At 36.6% G+C, this 25,083-nt stretch overlaps 4 protein-coding genes across 5 annotated transcripts in view; 2 read left to right on the top strand and 2 right to left on the bottom strand.

The window, feature by feature from the left end:
* The first annotated feature begins 6,713 nt into the window (after positions 1–6,713).
* Positions 6,714–25,083, top strand: part of LOC137723592 (uncharacterized) — a 32,375-nt gene continuing 14,005 nt past the window's right edge. Inside the window, exon 1 of the mRNA XM_068462789.1 lies at positions 6,714–6,718. The gene's annotated coding sequence lies outside the window, so the exon portion shown is untranslated. The remainder of the gene's footprint in view (positions 6,719–25,083) is intronic.
* On the bottom strand, positions 7,570–11,608 carry LOC137723259 (E3 ubiquitin-protein ligase PRT1-like). 2 transcript variants are annotated; one of them, XM_068462415.1, is made up of 7 exons: positions 11,458–11,608; positions 10,860–10,888; positions 10,603–10,782; positions 10,094–10,465; positions 9,844–10,011; positions 9,121–9,230; positions 7,570–8,391 (listed from the first exon to the last, which is right to left on the bottom strand). In XM_068462415.1, the coding sequence occupies exons 1-7, from the start codon at positions 11,556–11,558 to the stop codon at positions 8,029–8,031; spliced, it is 1,323 nt and encodes a 440-aa protein (XP_068318516.1). In that variant the 5' UTR covers positions 11,559–11,608; the 3' UTR covers positions 7,570–8,028. The 2 variants fall into 2 exon arrangements, with proteins under 2 accessions (XP_068318516.1, XP_068318517.1); XM_068462416.1 differs by lacking the exon at positions 10,860–10,888 and having other exon boundaries at positions 11,458–11,590.
* On the top strand, positions 14,188–15,468 carry LOC137722463 (transcription termination factor MTERF6, chloroplastic/mitochondrial-like). Its single transcript, XM_068461467.1, has one exon. The coding sequence runs from the start codon at positions 14,193–14,195 to the stop codon at positions 15,414–15,416; it is 1,224 nt and encodes a 407-aa protein (XP_068317568.1). The 5' UTR covers positions 14,188–14,192; the 3' UTR covers positions 15,417–15,468.
* LOC137722462 (transcriptional corepressor LEUNIG_HOMOLOG-like) lies at positions 15,565–23,772 on the bottom strand. Its single transcript, XM_068461466.1, has 18 exons — positions 23,517–23,772; positions 23,272–23,335; positions 23,091–23,188; positions 22,840–22,949; positions 22,454–22,734; positions 22,291–22,366; positions 22,094–22,202; positions 21,377–21,426; positions 21,025–21,279; positions 20,044–20,115; positions 19,588–19,821; positions 18,877–19,015; positions 18,373–18,482; positions 17,173–17,322; positions 16,882–17,037; positions 16,675–16,791; positions 16,348–16,545; positions 15,565–15,990 (listed from the first exon to the last, which is right to left on the bottom strand). The coding sequence occupies exons 2-18, from the start codon at positions 23,310–23,312 to the stop codon at positions 15,847–15,849; spliced, it is 2,340 nt and encodes a 779-aa protein (XP_068317567.1). The 5' UTR covers positions 23,313–23,335; positions 23,517–23,772; the 3' UTR covers positions 15,565–15,846.

Here is a 25,083-nt window from a genome sequence, read left to right as displayed (position 1 = left end):
AGTTTATTATTTAATAAACTAATAATTAAGAAAAACTAGTTAATTAAATAATGATTATGATATACGAGGAATCTTTCTCCTTCCTTGGGTTTTGCAAATTTTTCAAATGCTGTGGTTATCCACATCAGATGCCACCTAAGATGACATAAAAATGTGGTATAAAAACATAATATGAATATCATTACTTGAAAATTTAATTATTTATATTTATCAGAAAAGAAAACGGGTCATAACATACATAATATTACCTGATACCAAAAATCGAAAAACGTCAATTCCTCAACAAACAATAATGCTACTCACAAATCCTATGAATTTTCTTGCATAATCACGGGTTACTGATTGTACAACCCACACGTGAACCGTCACGTGCTCCTTGGAATCTTCCACTAATCCCAACTCACATGTATATAAACTATTGTGAATGATATATGGATGGCCCACATGAATGTTTTGTTACTATTTATGCACAGTATTTTCACTATTCATTTGTGGAAAATTTGTAAAGTGAATAGTATTCTCTTTGCTTATAAAATGAATGAGAGGTGAAGAAGGATGAGAGATACGAATGAGGATAGAAGCAGCACAGAAGAGGAAGAGAGAAAAGAGAGGAAGAGGATAGGAGATAATAGAGAGAGTTACTTTTGTACTTCTATTATTCTAATTTATAATGAAAGCACCACCACTGCCCCGAGGACGTACTCCAGTCACATTGACTGTAGAGGAATCTCGTAAATTATGTGTCTTGTTTTATTTATTCCACTACACACACCGTCGATTTTATAACACATTATCAACACGAGATGCTCTCATGTCAGTGGAAAGTATAACGCCATAAATTCGGATAAACACAAGTCGAACTTGAGGAACTAGGAGCAGTTTAGCTCTGAGAATGAGCACCAGAAAAATCACATGGTAGAGAGGGCAAGCTAGACAAGGCAAACAGGGAAGATCATCTTGTCCCAAAAATCCATCAACCTTTCTTTTATTAACTTTTCTTTTTATCACTCTAACTATTGATGTGCTGATCCTTATCCCTGCTAGACCTGCAACCTCGTATCTTTCTTGTGAACAAGAGAGATGGAGAGATTTTACAGACAAACAAGGGTACAACAAAACAAGCAAAGCTATGTCCATTTTTCGTCTCTCCCACCGCACCAGAAGCACCCCACCGAATTCCGGTAAGAATTGAAATTTACAATGACCTGTAGTCATCACGAGATAAGAAGACTCGTACCTGATAACTGGTTTCCAGAGATCCAGAAGAATCTCATCATGAATACTCGGTTGTTTGAGATGGTGATGGCAAGAATGACTCCACACAGGCCTCCCTCTCTTGTGCCTCCGTCAACCCCACTATCATCTATGTCTCTGTAATGAGGTTCTTGCTTTGCGATGCCATGTTCTCTAGACCATGAAAGAACAACGTCAGTCTCTGGTAGCCTTTTTGGATTGAATTAGTTTTGTGTGACCTCCACAACAACCTAGCTGGTCCTGGGTTTCGAGATTGGTAGAGACAGACAAAGAAAGAAAAAAAGGGAAGTTTATGGAATATGCATGGCACCATCTAAAAAAGGCAATAATGCACGGCACCATTTGAAAACACAAGTAATAAAAAATTTAAAAATTTAAAAAATGAAAAAAGCAGAATGATGCATCTGCACCATTTGAATGAAAAATAATAATGAGGCCAAAGTTTTTGAAATGTTGCAACATGTGAATGAATAAGAAAATTCATTCACATGTTGCAACATTTCAAAAACTTTGGCCCCATTATTATTTTTCATTCAAATGGTGCAGATGCATCATTCTGCTTTTTTCATTTTAGATAGTGTTACACCATTTGAAAAGAAAGAAGAAAATATATATGTATTTATTTATGTGAATGGTCATAAGTTCTATTTACTTTAAAGCAATTTATTTACCATAGACAGTTTTACCGCCAACTGCTTTAAGTTTTGATTTATGTGAATGGTGCTGAATTAAAGCCCTTGTCACAAGCTTTATTTACTTATATACAATTTATTCACTATGGCTGGAATTACCGCCTATTGCTTTAATTTATTCCTTATACTTCTTTTGTTACAATGAGTATATAAAGGACCCGAAGTTTCTTGATCAAATCAGAACCTGCAATTTCTTGATCCTCATCATATAAAAATAATTGGACCTGAAGTTCCATCATACAAAAAGATCAGGACTTGAAGTTCATTGATGAGTACAGTAAGTTTGAAGTGTCATAGTACCTCAACTTAATTGTAATAAAAGCCATAAGAGTCTCAGTCTAAATACTATTAAATAAGGATTAGAAGTTTCTTATATTCATACTCAAAATAGTTTAGCAGAAGTATTTATTAAGCGAATGAAATTGATTACCAGTGCTCTGCTCATGAAAATGAAATTGCCAAGTTTCTACATGGGGACATGTCATTTTACATGATGCAATATTAGTTCGGTTGAAATTTGTTACCAACCATCAATACTTCTCAGTACAACTCGTGTTTGAGGACCAGCCAAACATTACACATTTACGAGTTTTTTGTTGTGTTATCTATGTGTTCATTGCACTGCCACAACGTACTGAAATGAGGCATCATCGCCAATTGGGCATTGATGTTGAACACCATCCATCATTCAATATTTAGAACCCTTGATTGGGGATATGTTTATCATGTGGTTTGCGGACTATTATTTTGATAAGACAATTTTCTCGCCGTTTGGGGGAGAAAATAACTTCGTTCCAGAAGAATGATGAGAAAATATCATTCCAGAAGAATGATGAAAAAAGACCGTTCCAGAAGAACGAAGAGAATTTGTTTTATTTTGATTCATGAAGCAATTAATATAAAAACGAAGTGAGAATAGTTGAATGATGCAACGATATGCAAATCAAATGCCGTATGCATTTAATGATGCAACAAAGATGATGAAATCACATATACTTGCTGCAAATGTGCCTACAAGAATTAATGTCCCTGTTGGACAATATAATGAGGCAGTAAATGATTTATCTGTTGCACGCCTGAAGCGTGGCAGACCTTCAAACTCAAAATTTTAGTCATTTGAAAGAAGAAGAATATGGCAGTACTGAACTATTGCATTCCCGAAGCATAACTGTTACATGCCAGAAGTATGACAGTCGTTGCATGGATATATGTCCCAAAAAGGATAATCCGTGGACATGGGAATGTTGATGTCTCATGCATGAAGCATGATAGACGTATAGGTTCCAAACTCTATAATACTCAAGAAGAGGTTATGATCCGAATTCTCTAAATTATGACTATCTTAGAAGAGACAGTGTAATGCCCTTGAAGAGGCAATGGATATCCAAAAAGAAATGAAAAGCTTTTATGTATACGCATGCACATGAGAATATGGGATCACGGATTGATGATAACCAATGGTAATTTTGGTTTCTACAAGTAACTACTAAATTCATCAATAAACTGTGTTGATATTGAGTCCCGTTCTTTTTCCGTCAACAAAATTATTGGCCAAAAATGGAGAATTATATACGAAGGGTTGTGAGTCGTCCCACATTATATCTCCATAAGTAAATCCCTCAAGTATACATGGGAGCAAATTGCTCTGTATAAATTCCAAAGAAAAATATGTCATGAAGTGTAGAAAATCCCTAAAGGATTCAAATTGCTTAAAGTAAGCCTCAGAATGGTAAAGCATAAAATATGTACTCAATGTCAATGGATGGTATAAATTTTCTTAGTGAGTACTTTCATTATGATATTGTTGCAACATACTAAAATCTTTTGCAAGAGTTGATGATATTAAATTGGGACTCCTAAATAGTCTAGAAAGATTATAAAGTGTTGAGAGAAATATTGTCACGAACTACAGATTGAACAATATGCCAATACGAATCTTATCCATGCTGTTTATGATATTAAAGAATCATATGGATTGAAAATTATGAGTTGAAGACTCAAATGATGTAGACACTAAGAACGATTATTTATCTTTGTGAGGGTAAAGATAAATTGATATTTGGTCCAGAAGTACCACATCTTCGTGAAGTATATACTTTATTGTATTTGGCACAATACATTGAATGAAATAAAACTTATCTATTAATATTTCTGAGAAATTACAGATATGTGCATATACATGAGTTAAAACAAACAAACAAGATGAAACCTTCACAAAGGTTGCTCATGTGAACCCTAAGTACTCGACAGTACCCCAGAAGGGAAAGACACTGGAGATTGATCATGTAGCACCCCAGTACTTGGCAAAACACCAAAAGGAGAAGGCGTCAATTGCCTTCAGAATCTAGCAACGAACCTTTGGTGATCACTTTGAATCCAACTTTAGGATTCCTGTAGCTGGTCGAGCTTTCTTTTCCTGCTCGTCGAGTAATTATTTGCAAGTACGTGTAACACTCTATTCTCGTACTTGAGCCATCTGATCTATTGCTTAAGACTTGCCATCTCAGCATCAATGATTCAACTTGACGAGTTTGAGCAAGTAAATATTCGCCCATATTGGATACAGAGCCCGCACATTGAACACTGAGAGCCAATGAGTCTTGAACAACCGACTCATCAGACCGTTTTGAAAGGATTCTGTTATCCTTTGGATTGAGAAGATTCCTAGCTACCACTGTAGCGGTAATGTTATTCTTTATCACAGAGTCCCCAACCATAAGATGACCATTAGAAGATAAGAAGGACGTGCGCCATATATTATCATGACGCTGCTCGTCTGTGTCACTCATAAGACTCAAATCTAAGCAAATGTTAGATGGACAAGCCATTTTCAGAAATGATGAAGGAAAAAGGAGGTCAAATAAAATCTCAGAAGTGCAAGAAGGGGAAAATTTCTACAGGCAACAACTTTCTGAGCATACTCTTGAACACAATTGATGTCTTTATAAAAGAAGAGGCAACAAAGCCACTTGTTCAACGATCGAAGAAGCACCGCTATTCGAATTTCAAAAGCTAGATTTTCCTGAATAAAGTATGTTGGTACTTTTCAAACGCAATCTCAGCCTTTTGGATATCACGTGCAACTTTGTCAAAGATCTCTGACAAAGTTGAAAACGCGTAAATCTTACTATTCTAATTACACCACAGCTGTTGACAAGAGTAAAGGCACAACATCACTACTTGCTATTGAAAAATTTCTATATATGTCAACCTTCATTCTCCATAACAAGGCAGACTTGCAAGAATACCTAACTCTTCCTCATCTCCGAGAATGCATCTTCAACAAAGCATCTCGAAATACCCAGTTTTCTTCCTCTCCAAGAATACCTCTTCAAAACGAGTCACACCAGAGCAAGATTATCTCATATCATCAGGGACAAGAGCAAGATTATCTCATATCATGCAAACTTTCTGTCTTTTCCTTTGTCTTTGTTCTTACCTGCAAAGATAAGGATAAAGAAAGCAATATGTGGGAACCTCCACTCAAACTTTCGGTAAGGAACCGACTGCTTGGAACCTTTCCTGATTGCTTACCTAGAATTGCTCTCAAGTACTCATCTTCAACTGTTGATGGAGCTGGGTCTTAAGTCATCAACATCGCAGAATAATTGGTTCGTTGTTGGCTCTTACACTGAAGCTACCACGCATAGATGAATCACCAAGAAGTGAAGGACCATTCAAATGCAAGGTTTGCATTCCACTCCAACATCAATGAACAAATACTACAAGAGAAGATATCACACATGCATGGAGGAAAACCAGGGAAAATACCACTTATACAAGGAGAACAGATAAGGCAAGTAAAAATGATACATTGAAGCATGTGGAGACAAGTGCAACAAAGACGTGATGATTCATCCCGACAAAGCCAAAGATTACTTGCCACATGAAGTTCCTTATGGTCCAATTTCATTCAAGATCAAGCTTAGACGACCCTTGAAGAAATCACAAGTCCAATTCAAGATCAAGTGTTCACCACCCTTGAATCAAATTCAGCTCCAGATAAAAGTAGTAAATTCAAACATTTGGAGGAAGTCTAGCAGAAGGCCCTCCAACCCAGTTCAAGAACAAACCTGTGGAAAGTTAACAAGTAAATCACCTCTTTCGACAACTCTTCTTGCGAAAGCAGAATGATAAACGATCAGCCTAAATGATTTGAAATCAGAGGGAGATACTCATCAAGAGGAGCATCCAAAACAGATCAAAATTTTAACAAGTCACTCGAAGACTTGTGACCATCCAAGAGGGAATGTTATGAATGATATGCGGAGGGCCTACATGAATGTTTGTTACTATTTATGCCCAGTATTTTTACTATTCATTTGTAGAAAATTTGTAAAGTGAATAGTATTCTCTTTGCTTATAAAATGAATGAGAGGTGAATAAGGAGAGATACGAATGATGATAGAAGCATCACGGAAGAGGCAGAGAGAAAAGAGACGAAGAGGAGATGAGATAATAGAGAAAGTTACTTTTGTACTTCTATTATTCTAATTTATAATGAAAGCACCATCGCTGCTTTGAGGACGTACTCCAGTCACACTGACTGTAGAGGAACCTCGTAAATTTTGTGTCTTATTTTATTTATTCCACTGCACACACCGTCGATTTTACAACATAAACCTCTTTTTGCAGACCCAATTACATATTATTATACAAAAGAAAACAAATGAGATGATATCATTTACGTCACGACATTAAACAGAATCAGTCCCAAACCCAAATATTAAAGCAGAGCAAGGAAAAGGGAGAGGATCCTCGTCGGATCCTCTTTATTAAATGATTCTTGCCGGATTCTCTTTGTTAGGATCTCAATCACATCTATTCATCGTACATTGTACGATCAGTTTTTATCATGTACTGTTTCAATTCAATTTTAAATTAAAAAAATTACAATGATTTCTAATCGCACGATGTACGATGAACAGATGTTATTGGAGAATCCCAAGATCCTCATAGCAAGGAAAAATAAAAACAAGAAAAAAGATTTAAGAGGAAAATTTGAGAAAATGCTCTCAAAAGTAAGACTTTTCACCAACTTTCTGTCACTTCATGTTTTTAGTACAATTCTCGTTCTAACGTTATAAACATTGGGCAAAAAACATAAGATAACAAAAAATCTATGAAGAATCCCACTTTAAAAGTTGCCTTAGCATTTCAATTTATGCCAAGTTCATCGAGGGTTTAAGAAAAGATTGCATAACTCACTCGAGAAACAAAAGATAAGATATCACCACTTTATAATTTATTGTTTTTAATCCACACAAAATGAAACGTCCTCCAGCTCTACATCTTACTTCAGCATATCTTGTGTCATAACTCATAAGTTGTACCTTAAGATCATGGACTAACTTAGAAACCTAAGGAAAGGGTGCATTTGGTAACCATTTTTGTTATATTTCTACTTTTCACTTTTTTAGTCAGGCAAAGGAGAAAATTTAGGAGAGATGGGAGGGTGCAGGAAGAATGGTGGGAGGCATGTAGTGCAAATGTATATGAAACAGTACACAAAATGAAAACAAAAAACGATTTGAAGCTATTTTCACTTTCACAATTTTTGTTTCACACATCGATTTCTCCATCGACGCTCCACACACCATTTCTCAATCTTTCTTGTCCCCGATACATTTTCCCTCTATCTGAAACTAGTTTCCAACACAAACAGCTAAACCAAAGACCCTACTACCCACTACCTAGAAGCAAGGGAGGGATGAGTTACTAATATTTCAAAATCAGGGTGACTTACCACAAGAAAGCACATGAACAACCACGGTGGCCAAAATAAAAAACAATGAAAACCAATTCCCAGTGGCAAAGCATAGCCTTCAAGAAGATGGGAGTGGATCAATGCATTGTTACGAAAAGCAAAGAGAATTATTTCTATCAAATTTTAATCAGAGTGTTTCTGTGCTGAATTTAGCAGTAAATATATATTATTAACATGCGGAAACAATTTCAAAGCAGGGAATTCTCATTCAACAAATCAAACCATAAAAACCTTGACATGTGATTTGCTGTTTTCGGGTAAATGTATTTGACAGGAATTTGAATGGGCGTAGATTGTAGGCTGGTTGGTACCTTCTCATTCTTGCATTGAGTCTGATAAAGCACTGCCATCCAAATCATCATGTGGATCTACTGAGCTATCAGCTGAGAATACAAAAGCAGGAGAAACATTTTGCACATCGCTAGGGCCATTTTCTGGATCTTCTGGAATGGGAGCAGCAGTGACGTTTCCTAGGTCTTCCTGCAACACTGCACCATCGTCATCAATCCAATAAAGCACACCTGGCGGTATAAGCTCAAGCTTGTGTTCTGGTATATGTTGCTGATTAAATCGGCCGGTGATATTAAAAGGTGCATTGTAGCATGCTCCACATAGGTCAAAACCTATTTTCTCCACGCAGTCTTTGCATCTGTACCTCTCCCCAATAATTGGAGATATCTGCAAAGAAGAGCACAGTGCTGTACTAGTCAAAAGACAAGGAATAACAAAGCACTTCTTACTATGATTTGTGGGGGCACTTCCCGTTATTTTATTATCAAATTATTCTTTTCCGAACACTTTATCAACACATATGGTTCCACCTGCGTCCCATACTCTGATACTCATTTGAATGTTTAAAAGAATTCACCCCGTATGCTTACAGAAGGAGTGCAGATGTGCTAAGTAGAAGTCTGGGACACAGGTGAAACTAGTCGAGTGAATCTAATAAATGAAATCAAAATAATAAAGTTGGATCCATAGTAAATTATTAATTTGATTATCAAAAAATCATTCCAAAATTTCCGCTGGTTAGCCGGCTTCTCAAAAATGTCCCTGTTATAACTTATATCCATAGGGTAACCACTCTTATTCCAGAAATATCAAATACATAATTCGATATTGATGAAAAATTGGTAGAGAGAAACTTTATGGGATTTTGCAGTGCAGGGACAAGTGGCGTGCTTCATAAAAATGAACCACAGCACATGATATCCCCCGAACACGTGATATCCCCCACACCCATTTCCTACAGTATTGAGTAATTGCTAGAAAAATCTCTTGGGGCCTACAAATCTAGGTTTGATCCATTGACTTTTTAGAGCAAGTTAACAACCAATGAACCAAGTCCCTGGCCATTATTCTTAAATTTAAAGTTGATACAAATTAGATTAGGACAAAGGACATTACCCCACAGCAATCACAACCAACTCCGTAATGAACTTTCTGCACAGCCCGGCAAGATACGTAATCATCAGAAAGTGTTGACGATGACTGACCAGCACGTTGATGATCATGCACTGGATGTGAAATCAAGTTAATCTCATATGAGCACCAGAAACAAGACGAAAATAAGAAATGCAGGAAAAGGAATTAAGAAGAAAAGGAAGGAGTACTGGAAACATCAGTAGTACTAAATCTACTAATTGGTAAGCATTCCTTTAGGGCATTCATCCAATGTGGAATGTCTAGTGTCTACTGTACTTGAAAATATCAGCAGTGTATCTGTAACACAGTTGAAGTGCAACATAAAATATTGAATCCAAACCCTGAATCTAAACGAGCTTCCAAATTGATGTTTCTCTCTATTTCGTATCATTTAGAGATAAAACTAAAGTAAGATTTCTGATATAAAGAAGAATCTAAAAACTTAAGTGATATTTTAGCATCAGAAATTTGGATTTAGGAGAAAATGAAAAATAAGAATGATCTTCGATCTGAACTCCCAATGTTAAAGAAGATATTTGATAATTTACTTAAGCTTCCAATTATATAGCTCAGAACAGTCCGGTTTTGTTACGATACCAATTTCTGAGACAATGCTCCAATTCTAGATAATGATACTGATATTGGAAAATATAGATAGAACAGATTAAAGGACCAACATCATAAAAGTTCTTAAGACTATCATACGTTTTAGTGATGTTACTTGTCGTTGCAAATAAACTTCAGGATATTGCTCCTCCAAGAAATGCTCTAAAATTTTGCAAACACTAGGGAATCCCTTTGGATGCATGCTTTGACAAATCTGACACCTAGAAATTCCATCAGCTGGAATGTTGATACAGGACTCACAAAATACTGCACAAAAGAAAGTCTAAATTAGTGTATATTGACATCAGCATAATTCTGACTTCTACAGACAGTTAAATGATATGGTTACCATGACCACAATTGAGAACAACAGGTTGAAAGAGCAGGTTCTCGCATGCAGCACACAGCAGATCAGAAACAGAAACCTTCTGGTGAGTTCCATTTCCAATATCAATATCACGCGTACAGTCCTCTTTGATGGCTGCATTTCCAGTAGCTTCAACGTTCTTTGGAGATGTTGCAGGGCTTGTAATATTAACTTCATAATCTAACGTAGTTCCAGAAGTATTTACAAGTGAGGAAGATTGTACTACCCCAGAAGAACAACTTTCCAAGTTCTTTGAGTGAACTTTGCCCCGAATATTTGACTCCTCAATACGATGTGACCCAGATAGTGGATTATCAAATTGAGGTGAGAAATAACCAACTTCCTTTTCTTCTTCTGGAACAACCAAGGAAGAAAAGACAGTAAATTATTTAACAAGGAAACATTATGTCAAAGTGAGTCTATAAGTAGAAATAGCCAAGTAGTAAGCATAGTAAATCATACAAAGTGCTAAGAGATTCAGCAAAGCAAACCTTCCACTTGTTTTCTCCTTCTCTCATATGCTTCAGGATACAACTTCTGGAGCAAGAAATGCATCAACTGACAGATACTTGGAAAATGATTAAATGGGTGCCGACAAACGGGACAATAAGACTCATGAAAAGCACTCATGGTGTTAAAGACACACCAGAAACACGAAATGTGGCCACAACCTGCAAACATCATCAAGTCATAAAAGAGGGAAGCAAACATATACTTCAAAATGTTGTTTAACGGCGCAATTTATCACCTAATACAACTGGCTTGTAAAGAAGATCCCTGCAAAGTAAAGGAAATCTCCTTTAGGGATGTATCACGAAGAAACCGAAGAATAAAAAGTTAAATTCAACTGTAAACAGAATCATGCAAAACAACAGCAGCACAATCATATTGAGCCATAGCTATTACTCTTTCGATTTCGAAGGGCCCTTTCGAGATAAATTTATTAGTTTCTTCTCATTGTTCAGCAAGTTTTTTAACTCTTTTTGAAGAGTTGTATGAAATCGAAAGCGAGGATCCTTTTCCTGGGGATGCCGGGAATCCCATGATCGTAAAGTATATCGTTTTCGTTAAGTACTATTTATATTTAATTTTAAATTTTAAATGATTTCTGACCCGACGAACGGTTATAATCATGGATCCTCAGGAAAAGGACCGACCTTTTCCGTACGAAATACACCAAAATACATGCTTGAAGCTGGCCATAATTCTTCATACACCGAATATTCATAAAGTGCTAAATCATCAAACAAAAATTACCAGCAACTAATTATAAAATTTAAAGAAAATAAATTATGAAATTGCATTAATTCAGGAAAAATAGATTAAAAAAAGAAAAAGGCACTGACAGGCAAATGCAGCATTCAAACTCCTTTCGAAATTCCTCGTCTTGGAGCTCCCCCTGTGGTTCTTGTTGCTGTTGTTTGATTAGGGTTTTATCGTCTTCCATTTCGAATAAAATCTCAGAGTCCGAGAGAGAAAGAGACAGAGAGAGACAGAGAGAGCAAGAGAGAGCCGAACAATGTATTGACAGAAATGTCAATGGCGGTTAAGCGGGGTGCCTCGTCACATCATATTGCATTTAAGACCTTCAAGTTCTTGTGATTTACAAGATTGGGTCATAAAGTTTTGATTTTCTATCTTTTGTTGCACTGAGGTTTTAAAATTTATACATTCCGTCTGAGGCCATCTCAAATAGCTGTCCTCAATTTAGCTCTTTTTTTTTTTTTTTTTCTTTTTTTTCATTTTTTTTTTTGTAAATATAGCACACTAAAAATATAATTTTAAAGAAATAGTGCAGGGCTATAATCTTCACAAAGATGAATTTTATTTGAACTCATATAATTTCATTCTATCATTTGTTAAAAAATAAAAAATAAAAAACTTACTTTCTACATCTATATTATTTTTATTAAACTATCAATATATCTCTAAACTCAAATTTATTACCTTTTTTTTAAATTTTATTATTATTAAGGGGAGGGGGAAGGATTCAAAACTATTACAATAATTTAAGAGAGGGGAAGTTTCGAACCCGGGACACATGAGTGGAAACCTAACACTCTATTCACTAAGATATTGATTCACATGCTCAAATTTATTACCTAAACTACACTTAGAACCTAATTCAATATTAAAATTTATCTTTACACCCATTTAAAAAAAATAAAAATCCAAAATCAGAGTATCCATTCTTTCCTTCCGACAGGTATGTTGTCATTCCCTTCAATTCTTCATCTTTAATAGAAATATAAATCGTCATTTAGTACTACAGTCTAGTGATATTCCTCTTCACTTGTAAGTGAGAAGTCTTAGCCACATTCTACCCCTCTCCTTTAGTTTAAATAATATTGTTTGTTCAAAAAATAAAAATAGAAATAGAAATCGAAATCGAAATCGCATTTAAAATAAGAAGGTAGTTTAAAAAGACCGTTTCATTCAAGGTACGAAAAATAATAAACATTTGAGCCAAAGTATTTTAGAATATCAGAAACCCTATATGCAAATTAGCAAAGGAAAGGCAAAAGTAAATCGAATCCATAGAGGTTCTCATCTTGATCAATCCCTTTCTCTTTGCCACCATACTATCAAACTTCTAACTTCGACAATACCAAACTTCTAACTTCGACAAGCGTATACTTGCATCAAAAAAGTTGACGCTACTCAATTAGTTAAAAGAAAAATGCTATTGACACACTTATTTTTACCTCCCGCATATTTTTGTTAATTTTTTACCATTAGTTTTCTTTAATTCATTCGATCTCAGTCAAAAATTAAGAGGAGTGTGAGAGAAGTAAAAATAGGTATGTGGATAACACTACCCAATTACTTAAAAACCCAAAATTTATCGGTTCATATTACAATCAAAGGTTTTAGAATTTATTATTGGGTGTGGGTTTACCGATAACTTTTAGTTAGTTTTATTATTAATTTTATCTTGTACTTTATGTAATTATTAACAAAATAAAAAAAAAAGATAATTCACAATTAAAATTTAAGTTGTGTGTGGAGTAAAGTTGTAGGATCACTTTTCAAACCTTAGTAGCTAGGCGACATCCGAATTTCTGGTGACACGTCCTTGCGTGATGGATCCAAGGCATTTTATTGCTTTCAAGTTGAAGACATCCATATCATGTCATTAATGACCTTACATTGCATCATAAGAGAGATTTTTCAGTATGATCGAAACACAAGTACATACGTTATATGTCATTATACAAGTAGAGAACCACTCGGGAAAAAAAAAAAAAAAAAAAAAAATCCCTCCACTTATATAAGACCATATGGTGTACGGTATCGTGTTTAAGTCACATTGAATAATCTCTTGCATCGTACAAACTAGGCGCTGGGAATCGGCAACATCGCAAGCTGCGTTTTGTGACATTTGATCAAGCGCTTTTGCTTCTGGAATGAAGTAATCATGCACTGAAGCATCCGATGTGCTTATGTATCGGTAAGCTCGATCCGCAGAGTAATGCCTTCGACGACATTTGATCAAGCGCTTCTGCGTTTTGTTTTGTTTTTTTTTTCACTTTTTTCCTTCGACTTTGAGATTGATTGGTGAGGAAGGTGAACGATAAAGTAGACGAATGATATATTCTAGGTTTTTTTGTTGGTTACGATAAAAATTAGGGATTTACGGGTTTTCACATTTAGTTTGAACCCTGGGTGAATTCAGATGAGATGTGGTTATATGGTTTAGTGCAAGAATAAACGTTCTTAACCATTTGAAGTATAATTTTATTTGTAAGACTATCTTCAAAGGATATATCAAATACATGAACTAAGATTAAAAGACATCAATTGTACTCTAAGGGAGATGAGCCAGCTAGGATTAAAAGACATCAAATTGTTCTTCAAGAAAGACGTTATATATGACGTGATAGCTGAGTCATTTTACTTCTTGCTTTCTAACTTTCTATTTTTACGGTTAACAAAAATAGAGTTGAATGCCTTTCATTTAATTTTTTTAATGCATGTGTCTCGTTAACGACTAATAGGATGAAAATTAAAATCAATTATAATTATTTTGTAATAGTTAATATAATTATGCGATGGCATTTGCACCACGCCAGTAGCTAACATGGTGACGATGCTATCTCTCTACAGCTTCAACACCCGCCTCAGATTGGGCGGCTCAATATTTTCTTGTACATTTGCTTCCACAGCCCAAAGATTTGTCGTCGGAGATCGAAAACCCTCCTGCACTTCTCTTCAAAATCTGGTAATCCGCAGATCCATCACCTCAGAAATTTCAGCAGCAAACAAACACGATTTCACAGCCACCTACCTCATAAATTCATGTGGATTGTCCCCAGAAGATGCAATTTCATTGTCCAGCAAGGTGGAATTGCAATCCCCGCATGGAGCAGACTCTGTCCTGGCCCTTCTTAGCAGCCATGGCCTCTCTGCAACCCAGATTTCGAAGCTCGTCAGGTCACGCCCTGCTCTTCTTTTGGCCGATCCCGAGAATACCCTTTTGCCCAAGCTCGAGTTCTTCAGCTCTCTCGGAGTTTCGAGGGAAGATCTTGGGAGAATTCTGTCTTTTAATCCTCACCTTCTGTCGAGAAGCTTGGAGAATCAGATCATACCATCGTATACTTTTCTCAGGAGTTTGATTTCCCGGGAAAATGTGATCGCGGTTTTGAAGCGCCAGTCGTGGATTTTCCTGGAAAACCACTCCAAGAAAGTGGTGCCGAATATCGGGCTTTTGCGGGAATTGGGGATGCCGCAGTCCTGCATTGCTCTGCTGCTGGCTCACAACACTCAAGTCTTGATGTACAAGCATGAACAGTTTGATGCACTTGTGGGTGAGGTCAAGGAAATGGGATTTGATCCAAAGAAATCGACTTTTGTCACGGCTATGAGAGCATTGTGCGGGAAGAGTAGCAGGTCCATATGGAATCGAAATCGCGAAATTTACAAGCGGAGTTGGGGTTGGTCCGAGGACGATGTGGTCTCTGCTTTCAGGAAGAACCCACAGTGTATGATTTTGTCGGAGAAGAAGATAATGCAGGTTATGGATTTCTTGGTGAACAAGATGGGATGGTCTTCGAGATTGATCGCGACATGCCCTGTGGCGTTGTGTTTCAGTTTGGAGAAGAGAATTATTCCGAGGTGTTCGGTTGTGAAAGTTTTGTTGATGGAAGGGTTGGTAGATGAAGATTTGAGTTTGGCTTATGTGTTGTTGCCTGCAGAAAATAAGTTCTTGGAGAGGTTTGTGACCAGATATATCGACCAAGTACCTCAATTGTCAAGTGTGTATGATGGGAAACTGGATATCAAGGATGTAAGACTATGCCATTGATTCTACATTTTACATGCGAGCGATAATCTTACTTTAAGCTAATCTGAACCGCGGGAAGGGGGTTCGAACTTGGGTAACAATACATGAGTTTTTCAATTACTAACTTGTGCCAATAATTCCAACTAAAACAGCATCATGACTCACAGCATCACCAACTAAACCAACCAAAGCAAAGCTTTCGAAGTTGAATTTGAGGTAATATTTATAACTTTCTCTCTTTTGACAAAGTTAAAACTTTAACAAGCACCTTAGTAATAGTACATGTATAAAAATAGGTTTTAAAATGGAGAGACATAATTTTAAAAAATGTTAAATCTAATTAAACACATGATGGATCCTGTGTCTTAAGTTTGATTCCAACTTCTTCTTACGTTGATATGAAGGGGCAGCAGACCTGAAACTAGGGATTTGCAGCAAAAAATGGCCAATGTTACTTCCAGATTTTAACGGCCTTGTCGTGACTGGCAGAGGCGACCATTCCTGTAACCGGTGACTGTGCCAAAGCTGATATTACACACTCATGTGCCTGAATTGTCATACACTTGTTCTCAGACATGTTCCAGAGCTCCAATGACTGCAAGCATTTAAGTTTCAAAAATAAAACAGCATTAGCATTCTACAACATTAAAGAAAAATAATTAATTTACAGGAACAGATGGATGTTCCCACAAAATTTACGTTTTGAAAGAGCATACGAGAGTTCCAGAGTCTTTTAAATAGAATTCAGGCGATAAATCACAACAAAATTGTATTAATTATGTGATGGTTTGATGCAATATAACTCTGGCCAAACCTACCCAAGTTAACTGGTCATTTTAGTTTGTTTTGACAGCCAGTTCTGAGAAGATCTATCTTCCAAAATATTTAAACTTACCAAACTAACGCGCAATCCAAATTTCATTTCACATCATCGAAACAAAGCAAAGTTCACCTGGTATCCTCCAATAACCAAGAGAGTCGAGTAGCTTGGATGGAATACAATAGAATGGAACATGTTTGCACTAGAACTGAGCTCATGAATGCACTCTCCAGAGGATAATGACCACACTCTGACAGACTCTTGACTGGCAGATGCTAAAATCTCTCCATTTGTATCCCAGCAAAGAGAGTGTACCTCCGTGGAGTGGCCCTGCGATTCAAATATTTTTTTCTCCGATGAGTAACATATCAAAATACCGTACTTTTGAGGTGATTGGTTTTACAAAGCTGACGAAATGAAGCTTTCAAGCTTTGGTGAATTAAAAACAGCCAATGATACCTGCAATGAATGTGTCTGCCTGTCAGTCTCAGCATCAAATATAGATACAACATTCCCGGATGCTGCAGCCAGCAACTGTCCAATTCTCGGTTGGAATCTCACCTGTGCTGAACCTCCCTGCATAATTGAATGATTGCTATTGAGTAGAAAATAAACAAATGTTAATCATGAGCTTCACAAAATTAAAGAGAGCCCCCCAATACTAGCCTTAGAAACGCGAGTGCAAGAATACTCATTAATATTCCAAAAGCGAATCTCATTGTTGGCATCACAAGAGCAGAAAAGGTCATTCTTCTTAGGGTGGAAATCAAGTGACAATACATGTGAGGTATGCCCAGCATATGTCTGTAAACTATAGTTTGGCTGCAACAGTGAACCCAATATTCAGAAACCGAAGAAAAACAAATAAAACCAGGAAAGGGAGCCAAAAAAATTATTTTGGAAAATGCATTTGACAACAGTGGAAAGAAAAAGGCAATGCAAGAGCAAAGAATTTACTTCAGCAGCATCCCAAAGTCGCACAGTTGTGTCAAATGAAGAAGTTGCCAACTGAGATGAATTTGGTCTAAATCGAACATCTGTAATTATCAGGCCATGCTCCTCCGGTGTGATTTCAGTTTGTAGAGTTTCCATATTCCAAACAACAACCTAATGACATGGAAAAAGAAGATAAGCATTCCCAGCATTATTTACTTAATAATATGAAATTTGGATTACGAGACTCATTTAGTTGTTTCAATCAATTGAAGTCGCTACTAATATATTGAATTCCAATATAACAGTTTAAGACCTCATCTCAAAATTACATCAATCTAAAACCAATTCTGTGACAATTATCAGATAAAGAAGTTCCTAAAACAATTTTGACATTGCTAACAGCAGGACCTGTAGGTAGGTTCTACCATACCACCCCAACACCACCTGAGCAGGACCTCATGGGAACTTGAAAAGTCAATTGTATTACACCATTTTTTAAACCGATCACTGACTATTTTGGTAAGATTTGGAAGGATTTTGTGTTTCCATTTTTCAGAATTTTCCCCATAAGCCACTATCACAAAAATCTTACAAGTAAACAAAAGAAAATGCCTTGTCTCCATTCGGAAATACTGTGTGGAAGTGGAAAAAGGTCATTTTGGAGAACATTATAAAATCCCTTAATCATTCAGAGCCAGTGGCAGTGCACATATACCAACCCCAATCAAATATTATGGTTAAGACATCTTCAGGGTTCAGGCGATTCTAGTATCAGTACTTCCTCATAAAACGGTCTCTTGCCATAAATAAATAAAATAAAAAAAGGGCACTGCAGGCATGGATAAAATTAGGGTTAACCTCAATTGTTATCCCAAATATGGAGTGTAACAATCAGTAAATATGCTTTGTTTTTGATAAATAATACAGGCCAGTAGAAACTAGTAACTGTATCATTTGTGGGATGCATTAGTGAATAAACACTTTTTAAAACATTATAATATATAAGGGTGGCATCAAAACTAACTAATTCACATATATAAAAGCTCTTTGCAATTATAAGTGCCTTAAGTCATATCCCATTTAATAACTATATAAATGGAAGCATAACCAGCAAGAATACAAAAAAGACAAAAAAAAAAAGACTCATTTTTAACGCAGTATGTTTAGAGCATGTAAAGCAATTCTTTTAAAGCATGTAATTCATTTACCAGAGATTTATACCTTCTTGTCATGGCCAGCACTGGCCAGCAATTTTCCATCTGAAGAGAAGTGGCAACAGACAACTTTGGTTTTACTTTTACGTATTGAACCAACTTCACTGAAGGAAAAACCTGAATATAAGAGCAAAGGGTCACTTCTGCAGTTATTTAGATCGATCAACTGTTTAACACTGGCCTGAATAGAGTAAATCTTGTTTGCAATGAATTTAGATTAGCAAGATTGTCCATGTAAGGGCATGATATTACATGTATTTTCGACTATGATATCAAGTATGATATAAAAAATTCTTGGGTCTTGGCAGCAAGGGGACAAGGAGAATCTGCGGAGACAGAAGGGTATGATACTGGAAAAGCAGTGATGATGGCTTGGTTTTTAAGCTAATACCATTACTTGTTTGGATACTGCATCAGACTACTCATGTATCTTTGACTATGATATCAATGTAGACTTTTCCAAATTAAAAATTAAAAAAGGACACTGTTCAAAGTGCGAATCATCTTTTACCCTTTGAAGCTTCTGCAGAATGTGCAGGGTTCCGTTTCAATGTGCCAAATAAATCCCTTCCATCTCCATCATCATGTGACAAGAATGATTCCACATTATCTTCTAAAGAGCCAACATCCCCAAATTGTTCAATGTCTTCCTGCAATTCAAACATTAGCAGGCCTTTTAGAGTTACTTGGGAAAATCTGATTCACAGTGGTAATTCAGCATAAGTCAGCAGATACGCTAGAATGGACATAAGTGCATTATGGGTATAGATAGTTATACATGGAGAACAAAATGGATATGCGGGATTCTAGAGTCTGGACAACAAAGTTTGTAGTGAAACACAAGGTACAGCACACTTTTGGATATACAATTCAAGACCTCAGCTTATTACAAAAAATGTGTCTTGAAGGGCACTAATCCACACACCTTCAACACCCACTGAAACATGGCGCAGTCATACACACAATCCTATAATAGGAACATCAAATTTGAAGAATCCATGTTCGATCCTGTACACATGATTTTCAAACAAGATACTATTGAAAAGATATGAAATTACAGGGTAATTGATTGTTCCTATTAAATATTAACGGTAAAGACTATTGCTTTTTGGATTCTAAAAATTTTACTTGTGACTAACATCATGGGTTATGGAGACTTGTGCATCCAGATTACCTATCCTATTTGTAGATGACAAAGGTTAATTATGTAAACATTACATACCAACTGGTTTGTGGATGATGCAAGGCCACCTGTTCCAGCTGCACCGTACATCATCATACTTTTTGGAACACTGCTCGAATTTGGCAAATTAGCAGTCATAGCAACTCCGTCTCCAGGGGTATGGGTGGATGGAGTTGATGGTTGAGAATTGGGCGAAGGACCAATTGTATTTCCTGTACCGGTACTGTTAGCAGGCTGTCCTGAGGATGAAGGTCCTTTCCTTTTGCGGTTATTCTATTGCATGATAAACAGCCATTAGTCATTGCTTAAACACATATATGAGTACAGCACAGTGCGTGTATATTATCAACTACGCTACTAGTTCCCAAGGAGTTCAATAGAAAAGCTCAGATGGAATTAATAATCAAACACGTAACGCTATAAAATATTTAGGTATTGCAGTGAATGGTTAAAAAAAGGACTTGATATCATCATATCAACAAAAGGAAGCACGACCTGCTGTACTTGCTGAGACTGCAAAGGATCCTGTTGTTGAGATGAAGAGTGTTGCATCTGTGACATGTTCATCTGATTGAAACACAAGTTAAGGGAAATGTCACCACTGTGTCTACTTAAAAAGTATGAAAAAACACAGGTAGTTATCAAACTATAACTTGCGTTAAAAAAAAAAGTATAAAACTGACCCACGATGGCAAGTGCGAGTCAAAACCCACTACTTCCTTTATATAATAGTTAGGATCTTAAAATCCCCACGTATTTGACTGATAGTACTAACCATATAGAAACAGTCAATCTAACAGTGGGACAAGAAGAAAAATCAACTGTAGTTATATTACAAAGATGAAAACGCTCTTAAAACACAATCTCCTTGCTCCTCTAAGGCTAATAGAATTTTCATATCAACTTTCTTTTTAAGTGGAAACATAATCAAAAGAAGAAGAGGAACTCTCTACCCTCGTTAATTCTACCTTTTTTTTAAAAGGAAACCTTAACAGTACGAGGGGAAAAAACACATTTTGCTACCTCTAGAAATCAAACCTAGGACATGTATATGAGTCCTAGGGACCAATTATCATTCAGGTCCAATGCTGCCAGTTCACATTGGGGAACTGTCATTTTGAGTCAAAAAATGTGGTCACGAGCCATGTAATTAGAAAGATTTCACCTAAACTTTCTATTTGTTACTGCTAAGGATTGGCATTTATGGTCAAGAAAATGCTAACATGAGAAGACTAATGGCGTCAAGTCTTTAAAGCCCATAGGCAACTTGCGCATTTCACCCAAATATTCATTGTATCCTCTTCACCCCGTTTCAAATATTAGTAAAAGAAATTTCACATACATCTCTCTCTTGCATGCAGTATTTATTGTGGAACCAAATGTTTTGTGGACTGTTTTCTTTTCAATATTGATTGCAGATATGGCATTTATAATCAAGGAGAACTAATCTTGGTATGTTTGTGAAAGACCTCTTACCTTTGATGAATTTGATTGCATAGGAGAACTCATGGAGCCATTATTTGTCATTTGTTGGGTATCTTTTGTATTTAAATTTCCCCTAGAAAATCCCCTCATATCTCCATAAATTGATGAGCTAGCACCATTTCCTTGTCCCTGAGCCTGTGCCAAAAGCTGTTGTTGTTGCGGTGAGAGAACCTGAAACTGAGTTGCACCTTGCAGGAAAGGCTTTTGAACTTGTCCACCTAAACCGGGCCTCATTTGGTCAATTCCCTGTACAAATTGGCACATGCCTCAGTTAAAAATGTTGGACCAGTCATATTTAAAACGTGCATCACTGGGACACATGAAATGCAAGAATACAACTCACAGTTAAAGGCCACCCCTTCAATGGAAGACCGCCAACTCCTGGGTTCAATCCTTCATTCCACAGAAAGCAAAGAATAAAATATTTTTTTTGTGACTGATTGGAAAATTCCATAAAAATAATTAAACATGGCATAAGAAAACTCAAAAACCTATGACTTCTTAGACATTTTGCAAGCATGTTGCTTAGTAACCTAATTTGACATAAATAAAATCACGACGCCCACTCTCGTGGAATAGTTGAACTCATTGAAATCCCACTGTTTTTTAGGTAATTATTTGAGCAACAAGGCATGCCAAAATAAGGTGCAAAGCCCAATATTCACTGCGAGTACATGGCACCAAACATCTGGCACTCTAGGTGCATTCACTTAAAATTTTACACAACAAGCAATTCAAACTTTTTATTTTTTACATTGGTGCAGTAGGCATGGTCAACAACTGTAAACACAGTGAGCATAACTTGATGTTTATCATCACTACATTTAGCTTTGACATAACAATATATGAAATAAATAAAAAATAATTGCATTTTCAGGTATAGGAGAGACATATCTAAAATAGAAAGGTCCAAATATTAAAAAAATCTGAAATTATACTTCAAACGTAAAAAAAAAACAGTTAAGATGCCTGTAATCCTCTTTCATGTCTGGAAGACATTTTGAAGTTCTATAATTCTTCTTCAAGTTCTTACATCCTTTTAAGGATCAGGCAATCATACCTGCATTTCCTAATCCAGGTTTTGACTGAACCATTCCCTGCCCATAAATTGAAGAATCCATAGGCATAGATCTCTGAGCAGTGCCCATATTAACTTCCCTCTTTATGTCCTACAGACAAAGAAGAACCACAACTTTACTAAAATTAGAAAGAGAGAGAATGATAAGAACAGTGCAACTGGGTCGTATATGTAGTTACTGTGGCCTGTTGACTTCGAGCCTGGATTTGTTGTAATGCTGCATTAACACTTCCAGGGTTTCCTTGAACCATCTGACTGTTTCAGCACGTTAGCAAGAAAAGTAAATTACCAAAACAACCAGATATCAGAAAACTGTTAAAATATGATCTTCCAGTTGCTCACCCAGGATGGTTCGTTGATTTTAGAAGGGCAACTCTGGCATCAAGGAGTGGTTGGGATGTCTCTGACTCAATTGGATTGGGGTGTTTCAAGCGGTCCTCGTACATTTTTGCTGCCAGTGCACTAGCAGTAGATTGCCCAAGCATCCCTTCAGAACTAATTGAATTTAGTGGACCACCAAGGGGAGGATGATTAGGATCTCTCCGTTGCATCTGAGCTTGGCGCATTAGGTGCAACTGCTGCATTTGCAGCTGTTGCTGCTCTTTTGCTTTACTTTGTTGTGCCTGAACATCGACAACATAGGAGGGCATAAAGAGGTCAGCCGATTCATAAGTAGGGCAACATTAATGTAGCAGCCACACCTACAACATCAAAATTTAAACAGTCACCTCTATATATGCTGCAGCAGCCTCAGAATGTTTATCGTTTGTCCTTGCAATAAAAATATCCCAAAAGACAGACCACCATTCAAAAAGAAAGCCCCCGGGAGCATCAATGGCTGCGCATTATATGTAATAACACATTACACACTGAACAAGGACCGAGCAATCTACTCCGAGCATTTCCAACTCAATAAGCACGAAAACTTGCTATCAAAGTAATTAACAGCTATTCTCTGCTATTGTTTAGTATCCATTACCTACTGGATCGGGTGCAACCTTCCCTTCGGTCATGAAAGACTTAGCAGTGACATGTAATTCTTTCTTCACTAAATAATCATATATGTATACATCAAGCCTATACAGCACATATATATAGCAAATTAGCCAAATTCAGCAAAACCCCATAAACAAAAGCACAATTAAAGCATAAACAATTACAGTATGTACATCTTATCTGCTTCCCAACTACTCTGCGCCATTGTTCGGGTCAAACTCAACCGAACTGCTCAAAACGAAGAAAACCCAATTCAAAATTTCAATCAAAATCCAAACTTTCCATAATCCATAGCATTAAAAGGAGAGGAAACAAAAAATTCAAATTTAATGTTTCAGAAAATGAAAATTAATTGGCGAGATTGTGGAATTGGAAGTGCAATTCGTAAGTCGCATTGATAGAAGCTAACCTAAGAAGAATGAAACCCTCGGATCAGAGGCTGTTAGAAGAGGACGACGACGATCGTCGTCGATCAAGCATGTATTGCTGGTGGAAGACTGGGAACTTTTTCAGAGACTCGTACGGACTTGGATTGCAGAAATTCAGGTAATTTATAACTGTTTACTTCTTGGGATTGGAGAAATGGAAGCAACAGGACAGACGTGGGAGGAGGATCGTAGATATGCACACATGGGAGTTTTGGAGTTTTGAGTTTTACGCTGTAAAGTAAATCCAGGCACTTTGAACATAACCCAAACCTTTGACCCAAGAAAAAGACGTGTCTTACCGAAGCTGAGCCTTATTAGCTTCCTTCCCCAACCCTCAGCCTTAAAGCCCAAACCTCCCCTTTCTGTTTTGAGGTAGGACCGTAGGAGGACAATTGGCTAGAAACTCGAAAAAAACAAAAAAAAAAAAGTTTCAATTAAAATTGTATATAATACTTGATGTGCTGGGTCATGTTTCTAATACATTAAAATATATCTCGCCAATACGAGTAGTCATGAGTATTCACTCAAAATTTTGATGGTTGATTTCTTCTTGTGATTATTTTAGAAGTGTTTTCAAACTGGCATATTACTCAAAATTGGGTTTGATTTCTTATGTAATGTTGCTTGTATATAAAAAAAATTCTCTCTGCAAAATATAGAAACTAAACTCAAGTTTGTAGGTTTGATGGATATCGAAGCGATGATCGAGAGAGAAGCATGCATGTCTTCAGTCTCTTGGCCATATGCACGACTTAGGGCGAGTTTGGAGTTTGTGATTGCTATGCTTAAAATATATATATATATATATATATATATTTGCTTATGCTATATTTTATGAATAATCAATTGTAAAATAAAGCCGATGAACGTTTGGTTAACTGAATTTTAAAAGTTCCATGAGTATGAAAAATAGCGAAAAGGCGTTTAGTAAAATTAATGGAAAAATGATATAATTGTATACAATGACAAATTGACATAGTAGTAGGTGTGGGGGCGACGACAGCAGTGGTGGTAATGGTTATTGTGGTGTTGCTAATATTAGGATGTGTTGGCTGGGGTGGAAAGGTAACAATGGTGGCAGGGCGGTGGTAGTGGCAATGGTGGCGGCAATGATGGTGGTAGTGGCAGCTGTGGTTGTTGTGGTAGTGGTGGCGGTTGGGGTAATGGTGGTGGTGATGAAGGCATCGATGGTGGTAACAATGGTGGTAGTGGTGGGGGTGGCGGCAGTGAGGGTGGTGACAATGGTGGTAGTGATGACAGTGGTAGAGGTTGTGGTTATGGCAGTGGTGGTGGCAAAAATGGGTGGTGATGGTGTAAGGTTAGTATTTGTAGTGGTAGGTGGTAGCGTTTTGTAATACCCCGTATTTAAAAAAAATGGTTATATGTATATATGTATGTATGTGGGTAATTATTTTTACGTACAAGAACCTACTTTCGATTTGTAAAATAGTTTCAATGTAAAATCCTATTTGCTACAAAATTATTTCAACACTGGTTAGTATATATTATTTCATATTTAATTAGAGAGGCATTTAGCTTGAATTGGAG

This window comes from Pyrus communis, chromosome 17 (assembly GCF_963583255.1).
Source record: "Pyrus communis chromosome 17, drPyrComm1.1, whole genome shotgun sequence".
In the NCBI taxonomy this organism is placed as follows: Eukaryota; Viridiplantae; Streptophyta; class Magnoliopsida; order Rosales; family Rosaceae; genus Pyrus; species Pyrus communis.
This window is presented reverse-complemented; position numbering and strand designations above follow the sequence as displayed.

Bases quoted from the DNA above. Each gene is read 5' to 3' on its own strand.
- LOC137723259 (XM_068462415.1), bottom strand. From the start codon at position 11,558: ATGGAAGACGATAAAACCCTAATCAAACAACAGCAACAAGAACCACAG. The intron at 10,466-10,602 runs GTTTGCTTTGCT...TGGTTGTTCCAG, and splicing joins AAGGAGAAAACAAGTGGAAG to AAGAAGAAAAGGAAGTTGGT. The intron at 9,231-9,843 runs GTATGATAGTCT...TTTCACATCCAG, and splicing joins ACAAGTAACATCACTAAAAC to TGCATGATCATCAACGTGCT.
- LOC137722463 (XM_068461467.1), top strand. From the start codon at position 14,193: ATGGTGACGATGCTATCTCTCTACAGCTTCAACACCCGCCTCAGATTG.
- LOC137722462 (XM_068461466.1), bottom strand. From the start codon at position 23,312: ATGGCGCAGAGTAGTTGGGAAGCAGATAAGATGTACATACT. The intron at 22,735-22,839 runs GTGACTGTTTAA...GTCGATGTTCAG, and splicing joins CTGCTGCAGCATATATAGAG to GCACAACAAAGTAAAGCAAA. The intron at 21,280-21,376 runs GTGAGTTGTATT...CAATTTGTACAG, and splicing joins TGAAGGGGTGGCCTTTAACT to GGAATTGACCAAATGAGGCC.